General features: G+C 35.9%; 1 protein-coding gene across 1 annotated transcript in view; it reads left to right on the forward strand.

The window, feature by feature from the left end:
• Positions 1 to 8,467, forward strand: part of CENPE (centromere protein E, 312kDa) — a gene marked incomplete at its 5' end in the record, with an annotated part of 36,259 nt that overhangs the window by 21,536 nt on the left and 6,256 nt on the right. Inside the window, 9 exons of the mRNA XM_010015798.1 lie at positions 337 to 615; positions 727 to 864; positions 1,735 to 1,989; positions 2,938 to 3,075; positions 3,965 to 4,165; positions 4,257 to 4,400; positions 5,922 to 6,134; positions 7,264 to 7,473; positions 7,995 to 8,204. Coding sequence (XP_010014100.1) covers positions 337 to 615; positions 727 to 864; positions 1,735 to 1,989; positions 2,938 to 3,075; positions 3,965 to 4,165; positions 4,257 to 4,400; positions 5,922 to 6,134; positions 7,264 to 7,473; positions 7,995 to 8,204 — 1,788 coding nt within the window. The remainder of the gene's footprint in view (positions 1 to 336; positions 616 to 726; positions 865 to 1,734; positions 1,990 to 2,937; positions 3,076 to 3,964; positions 4,166 to 4,256; positions 4,401 to 5,921; positions 6,135 to 7,263; positions 7,474 to 7,994; positions 8,205 to 8,467) is intronic.

The following is an 8,467-nucleotide window of genomic DNA, read 5'->3' on the forward strand; positions in this document are numbered from 1 at the left end:
TGGCGGTTTTGGTTTGGGTTTGGAGGGTTTTCTTGTGTGTTCCCCTTCTGCCCCCACCCATCTGCCCCAAGCTTAAACTATGACCATGAAATTCTATTTCTGGTTAACCTGTTTCAGAATTTCTTACTTGAAACTGTACTTTTACATGTCTCTTATTTCAAGAAACTTGAATTGTGTGTTGAGTTTAGTCAAATCTTACTATCTGGGGGAAAAAAAAAAAACCCACAAAAAAACCCCCACAAAAATCTCAAACATTGCTTGTTTGTTTTACATGATCAACCTGTCAAAGGTGAGAGATGTTTCTCTTATAGCTACTTCTATCTCTCTATAAAATAGATACCACAGATTCAAGAAAAATCTATTGAGCAAGAATTGTTTCTTCTGAGAGAAGAGCTGAGCCAGACACAAAAGAAACTGCATGAAATGGAGGAGGCGAAGGCCAATGAATATCCAAGAGAATCCAAACAAATGGGGGAAACAAATTTGACTCCAAAACTGCATGAGTGTCAGGAAGTGAGCATTCTATCAGAAAGAGAGAATCTTAAAATGCAACTGGAGAATCTCCAAAATGAGAGAGACCAACTAAGAGAAACTATACAGCAGACAACTAGTATGGTAAGATAAATAATCCTATTCTTTGAGTAAGTAAACTTCAGTCTTAAATTTTGGAAGTGTTGTTCTGGCTTTAATGTATTTAATGTACTTTTAACTGTGTTGTGTCCAAAGAATTCGGAGATGAGGGAAGAATTGATATGTGCTCAAAACTCTCTTGTGGAGCTGAAGGAGAGTCTTTCAGAGAAAGAAAATCAACTCTTGAAAGCACAAGAGATGTTGAAGGAAACAACTGATGAACTCCAGCAGAAGGTCAGATGCAGTTTTGTCAAGTTAAACTAAAAATTCTCTCAGGATTGGTAACCCATGTCCTCTGCAGACCACAGTTTTTAAGGGTTTGGTAAAGGCAATAATGAAACTCAGTTAAAAGTTTCTCCCTTCTTCATGCCCCCCTCCCCCATGCTGCTTCTCAAAAGAATTCTATAGAAACAGAGGCAGTGAAAAGATCATCAAATGCAATTTGACTTGCAAGCTAGAACCTTTGACTTATAACTAAATATGCCTTAGTGCTGAAAGATGGAATACTATTTGGAGTCAGCACTGGTCTTTTGACCTCAATGCACTTTCCAACTCTTAAAACTCTTTAATTCTAATAATGTGTTAGCTATGTAGCTCTGAAGGTACTTGAGCAACTAAAAGGCAATTCAGTTCATTCTTTAATTTGCTGTAGCATTATAAATTTATCTACTTACTATTTTCATGTCTGAAACTATTAGGCTTGATTTTAACAAGCATTAATGTCTATCTGCTGTGGATACGGCAATGGAGTAATTTTTATGGAATTACAATGTAAACATGTTTGCTTTTATCTACCAGTTAAAAGTGAGACAGAAGCACTGAAATTGTATTGACTTAAGCACAATTGCTACATTTTCCTATGTTTACTATGGCAGTAAACTAATGGAGGGGTCTTCTGTAAAATAATCCAATTAAAATAGCCCATATGTACAGATTGTGCTTGTGAAATATGATCCAGTAACACTTCTTAAATCAGAATGATTACTAGAAAATTTCATAAATTAGAATGAAAGACAAACCAGTAGCATTCTATCTGCCAAATTACTTCTACCCATGCTAGAGATGATTAAAAATATTAATACTGTTTCTTCTTTGTTCTTTCAGCTCACTGAAGTAACTGGACACCTGACTAGTGTTTCTTCTGAATATGGCAAGCTACAGGCAGAAAAAGAACAAATTGAAAGAACAATGAATGAACATTTCTGTCAGCAGCTTGAGAAGATCAATCAGGAGAAAGATGATCTGCAGAAAATAGTGGAGACTTGTAAAGCAGAAAGAGATAAGTTAAAAGCTGACTGTCAGGAAAGCAAGGAGAGAGTATGTATAAAATCTCTTAATAGAATAACGTTTCAAAGGCAGGTTGTACTGCTCTAAATTATTGTGGTTGTGAACCCTTCTGTTATTTAGTATCTGTTTCTCTTCACTTGTTCATAGTGGCAGAATATTAAATTTACTTTACTAATCCAATTTAGATTTTGGAATCTCTCTCCGATTTTTAATCCCCCTTATCCCCTTCCTGTCCTTTTGGCCGTTGTGCCGCTGTGGGTTTAGGCGCAGTTGTCTGCCACCTGCTGGACAAACACCCCGTAAATTCCTGTTTTATCTACAGTCACTCTGGATTTAGCACTAAATAGTAGCAGTAATCCAGGTTTACTGATATGTAAGGGCTTAATTGTCCTACCACTTCAATTCATTCTGGATTGAAGAGAGAAAAATTGATTAGTGATCCTGTTTCTCCTTCCTGATGTCTTATTTTCTGGCAAATTAGGAACTACAGTATTCCAAGTATTTGCATGAAAGGTATGCTTATGTTGACACTACTCAGAAAAATTCATTCAGCTATGTAGTTAATGAAAATTAAGATCATCATTTCTAAAGTTTAAAAGGAAATCTGGTAAATATCTTTTTCCCGAAGCAAAACTCTGCAAATAATTTTCAGAAATATAAAAGCTTTTGGATGAATTTTAGAAAACGTCAGGTAGAAACACTGATCTTTTAAGTATGTATAGACTGACTAATGTAAAAAAAAAAAACATCAGCAAAGTTGGATTATCAAATCTTTAATTTTAGTTTTACATCTTGGTACTAAACAATTGGACAAATTGTTCATGTAACTGGTCTGCAAGCTTTGCTTAGTGAAAGGAGATGCTTTCAAGGGTAGAACTTGTACTCAGACTAAAGCAGGGTGTTTTTTATGCGAAGTTTTTTGACTCATATGAAATAATGAATGCCCTGATGTGTGAGAGGTAGATTCGTGTGCTGTCTCATAACTTTAATGTTATTTTTGTTGCTCTATTTTTACTCCAGATTATTGAAACTGAAAAAGAATTGAAGTGGCAGCAAGAACTCCTCAGCAATGAGAAGATCAAAGCTGAAGAAAGGGAAGAACATCTGTCAAAGGTTCAGAGGCGGTCAGAGATTGTGGAGGACTGCCTAACAAGCAAGGTGAGGAGTTTTTAGTAGCTGTTCTGTCTTCTGATATTTTATTATGTGGTAAACTCTTGCTCAAGATAAATCCTATTTAATTTTTTTTGTCAGCATATGATTTTCATGGTTGCTAAACAAGCATGAACATGGGCAAGGGATTTCCTACAAGAGTCTTTAGTAATATTTAGAGATAGCATCCACAATTTCTCGGCCTCATAACCAGGTTGGTTGGTCACTCCATTAGATGGACACCAATTTATCCAGTGTGTGCAAGCTTAATACATTTGTTCTGACTTCAAAAGACACTGTGTAGACAGTATTAACCTAACAGGGTTTGCAATCCTTGGTGCTTCACACACTTTCAAACTATGTAATTCAGTAAATCTTGCGCTTTCTTGCCAATTCCATCTTTTTGCAGTTTTCACTTCTTTGTTTTTCACCTTTCAAACTCTTCCGTTGACTGCAGATCAGAGTAATAAAAGATTGCTTCACATTAGTGAATGTGTTCTACTATTCATTAGAGTAGATAGAAAGACAATTCCATTGCCCATCTCTTGTGCTGATCTTCTATTACTTTTTTCTTGTGATGGGGATATATGCTGACTGCCTTTTCATTTCCTCTTGCTTTACTGAAGACCAAAGTTGACTAAAGTAGAGTTCTCAGTGTCATGCTATTCTGTTCTCTTTTAATTTCTTTTTCTGAGCAATTAGTAAACCAAAATTATTTTTAAGCTTCTCTTGCTGTTAGTATGAATTATTATTGGATAATTATTACTGGATATTACTGGGTCATTGGAAATTGTGCTCTTTGTACTTGACACAATTGATGAGAGTACTTCAGAGGGTAGCATACAGACCAGGACCAAATTGTAATTCTTGGGTGGCTTTTCTTCACTACTTATTATAGCTTCAACAGTTAACTGAGATGCTAAATAGCGTATCATGTGAAAAAGACCAGTTATTGGCTGAAAGGACTAGTCACTCTTCCCAACTTAAAGAGGAAATCTCAGTAATTAATCAAGAAAAAGATGAGCTACAAAAACTTCTCCAGGATGTCAGGTCTGAGCGGGACCAGCTCAAGGAAGAATTGCAAAAAAATTCTGAGAAGGTTGGTGTTGCAAGTTGCATACCTAAGTTATTTGTAACTGCTCTTCTTGAATGGTACTTAAATATCAATATCTTTATTATTTAATTTTTAGTGGGCTGAAACAAATGCAAAACTGGAATGTACTCTAGACCAACTGAAGCAGAGAAACCTGAATGATATGTCCATTCAGGTGAGCCTGGATAATGCAGAAGAGATGGTTGATGACAGACTGAAGGAAACTAACTTCAAAATTATGGTAAACTTACTTCTCTGCTTATTTTAAGGATGCACGTAGAACCAGAACCTTAACACCATTTGTTCTGGAGCATAAACCTTGCTTCTGTGTGTAATGTATAAAACTGTTTGCCTATCTCGCTAAGATGCCGCAAACCGTGGGATCAGTTGATTTGCTGTTGCTGTTCACTGCCTGTGCACCTCATTCTGAGAATGTTAAATTGAAATTCTTAGTTGAGACATCTCACTTGATTTCATCACTAGTAAAACTAGTCGTGTAGCAGTGCTTCACCATTTTCTTTTTGCAAGATCCCTTCCAAATCCTCCCTTCAAAAATAACATCCCCATCAAAAATAAACTGGTTTCACATAAATCAATTTCATTAAATAGCTTCTTTCCCCAAAATAGGAAGCTTCTCTAATTCCTCAGAGCTTTTGGTAATTAATTCTCCTGAGTATGCTTTCTCACAGATGTGAGAAGTACTCCTAACCTAATGAAAGCCAAAATAAACTGGGGTTTATGAATATTTATGAAACATTTTAAAGTGGAGTACCTTTGTACTACAGTTTGCACATGTGTGCAGAAGACTTAGGCATCATTCTATATATGCTAGAAAAGCCCTGGGTGTTTCTTCAGTATAATATCAAAAGTGGAAAAGGACGAAATTGTAAAAATTGGTTGTGTAGCTTTCTCCACATTTTTTATCCTACATCAGCAATAGGGAGCTAATACTGAGGAAAGTAAACATTAGTTGATCCCTTTTAATGGTGCTCTCCCCTTCTGACTTTTGTAGTAGGTTAAGATCTTGTCTGCTTCTTATGCAGTTTTCCGATCTTATCCCATGTGTCTAGCAGAAACAAGTACAAATGTTAGTTCCACTGTTTGTTTGGTTTTTTTGTGGTGTTTTTTTTTTTATGATGGGGTGAAGAGTTATACTGGTGAATCCTGTTTCTTTCAACTAAGAACCAAAGATGGAGGCAGTATGCCTAGGAAGTTTTATACTTGCTTTAAAACATACAACCTATCTTCGTATGTGATACTTGAGTTGCAGTTTACTGGGAGTGCCTTGAAACCTACTGCACTTCTCAGCCTGCTCACTGCTAGATCACATCTCCCTTTTTATGGCAAAGTGTTAGGAATAATTTCATGATCCCTTTCTTTCAAAGGACTGAATAGATAAACTTGAGAGCCCAACCTGAGGACATTCCAGTTGTCAAACTTCTAAACAGGCAACAATTTCATTTCAGGCCTGTTCTACAGGTCTTGATGTGGTCATCAAATCTAAATCATGAAAATAACTTGAGCTTGTGAAATGATTTTCCAGAAAACTAAGATATTCTCTGGTTTTCTGCCTGGGTTAGTGTTTTTGTTGTATTCCTGTGGCAAGTAAAAACTGAAGTCTTAGTCCTTTTAACTTTTCAGCTGTAAAACCAATACATACTGCAGGGGCTAGTCCTGGAGTTTGATGGTTTATTTTAAGTGTCTGTTTAAAGCTAATCACTCGTTACCTTACTGTGAATGAATTTTTTTCATTTGTATTTAGGAACTTCTTGAGAAATTCCCAGCTATGGGGCAGAGGTATGAACGTCTCTCTACAGTGTCACTTAATCTAAAGAATGAACTGAACAGTCAGAAGGCAGTGATAGCTGTGATAGAGACTCAGCTTTCATCGGAGCAGAGTAAACAAGTCAAGATACTTCAAACTATAAACGAGAAAATAAACAGAAATCTCCAGAGTTTATTGAACAAACTGAAGGTACCAACTTAAAATGCCTCCTACTGCTTTGGTTTGTGTTTTTTTAATAAGCTCTCAAATTAACAACCAGTATTCTATATACTTTAGCTTTGGATTTTTTTTTTTTTTTTTTGGTGAATCCGTATCATGTACCTAGGTTTTGACTGTAGTTCAGCTGCTTTGAAGAGTATTTCATTAATATTAATCCATTTTAATTGGGAAAAGAAATTTCCTTTCTATACTCCATAGAGCAAATTATTGGACCTCTAAGTATGCATTGCATGTTTTTTATCCCCTCAATGAAAAATGCCTTGGAGATGCACATTTACTCTGCAAGACTACCCAAGTAGCTTAAGTTCCATAGCCTTGCAGATCTTCCTCAATTTGTAGTTCAGTGGAGAAAATGATTCCAATTACCAAAGTTAAGGGCAATTGGGAAATAATTCTTGTTATCATATGCAGAAGTACAGTAAACAAAGCTTTTCTGTTTATTTGGCATTAAGTGTTAAGGGAGTTGAGGGAGGAGGGAGTATGGCAGAAACATGATGACACACAGGTCTGGGGAGACAGCAAGGTTCACGTACAGTAGTATACAAAAACTGGACATGGTCTTAAGCGTCAGTCATCGCTATAAATAGCCAGTAGCAAACAACTCTTCCAAAGAGCCGTATTTCATAACTTTAGGTTTGATTTTTTTTTTTCCTCCATTAGATGCTTTTTAACTTTCATGATTAAAGATGTTTAAGTAGTAAACTCAACTAGAATGAAGCTTTAAATCAGCACAGTGATATTATTCTTGTAGATCATCTGCACCTTTCACAGCTTTTAAGAGGAAATAAATACAACAACAAATAACTCGCTTTGCTTTTTGAAGTCTAGATTCATGAAAGGCTGTCCAGAGCATTTCAGATTTTCTGGTCTCTTTAGGAGTCCACAAAAACTAGCATCCTTTAGAAACGCTGGCCCAGCTAAAAGTCTAAAATGCTGTTGCTACTCAGCTCACATGAACTTGATTTGCTTGATCATGCTTTAGTTGTGCTGCACATCTATGGCCTAGGAAAAGTAAAAAGATTGAATTATGGCATTTTACCTGGATGTGAGGTACCATTTTAAAGCATACTCACTGATACATCCTGTGCTTCGCCAACAGTTTCTGTTTAGTCGTGTTTGCTCAAAGAAAAGAGACTATTATGCTACTGTTAATAAATATGAAATGGAATTGCTAGAGGAAAAGAGAAAACAAGATCAGCTACGAGCTCAGATTCAGCACCTAAGAAAGATCTATTTCAACCAGAATGAAGTGTCTTCTCAAGAGTTAAACACCAGTGAAATGCTGCAGAGTTTGCACTTGGAGGCAGAGGTAGTATTGAAACAATTTTCAGACAGAAACATTTGTGTATTTCAAGGCATGGGGTAATGTGGTGGTGCTAATCTAATAGCATTGCTTTCATCTGTTAAGACTTAAGGGGGGATTAGAATTTGTAATGTCTATGCTACTAATTCTATAATATGAAGTTTCTATAAAGTTTTTTCAAGTATCTCAAAATTAAATTATTAGGTTATAAAATAGTGGGAAAGTTATTTACTCATTTGCTGCTTAAAATACATACTACCCAATACCAAGGTTACTTTTAAAACAATGAAACTCTTACTAACATGCGTATTTTTTCCCCTTCCCATCTGCCCCAGGAATGTAGATGGTTTACTCATTTTCCCAGTAGGGTATAACTTAAGTATAGTAGAGTTCCTTTTATGTGATAACTAGATGCTAAAACAGACTTTCTGCAACTGTTGATGGCCAAAAGTGCAAAATATGTATTTAGACGTGTAGTTACAAAGCAATATTTAAACCTGAATTCCCTCTTTTTTCTCTTTTTAAAGAGCATTCTCAAGGATGTATCAGAAATGGAAAGTGAACTTCTATGCATAGAGGCAGAGTTACAGCAGGAAGAAAGTGCTAGAACAGAAACTACACAGTTTTGGGAAGCTTGTTCAGGAGCTCACTGTGATGCTGAGGAACTTAAAGAGGAGTTAAGGAAAGATAATGAAAGGCTCTCGCAAGTCATTAACTTCTGGAATCCTAAAGTAAAAGTAATGTTAAATCTAATCAAATCTATTTATTGTGTCTAAGCACTCCGTAAATGCCTCTGATCTGATTAAAAACAAACAAAAAATACTATTTAAAGGTTATTATTAGCTCTCTACTGTATTTGTACTTAACTGTAAGAGATAGGAATACTCCAAAGATTTCTAAAGACTTATTTCCTAATGTATCCAAACTTGGAAATTTGCTTTGTGACTTTCTAGGTGATAAATTGGGGGGGGGGGGGGGTGTTTTTGTTTGACTGAATTTT

The sequence above is a fragment of the Nestor notabilis genome, unplaced genomic scaffold, assembly GCF_000696875.1.
Source record: "Nestor notabilis isolate BGI_N333 unplaced genomic scaffold, ASM69687v1 scaffold56, whole genome shotgun sequence".
Classification (NCBI taxonomy): Eukaryota; Metazoa; Chordata; class Aves; order Psittaciformes; family Psittacidae; genus Nestor; species Nestor notabilis.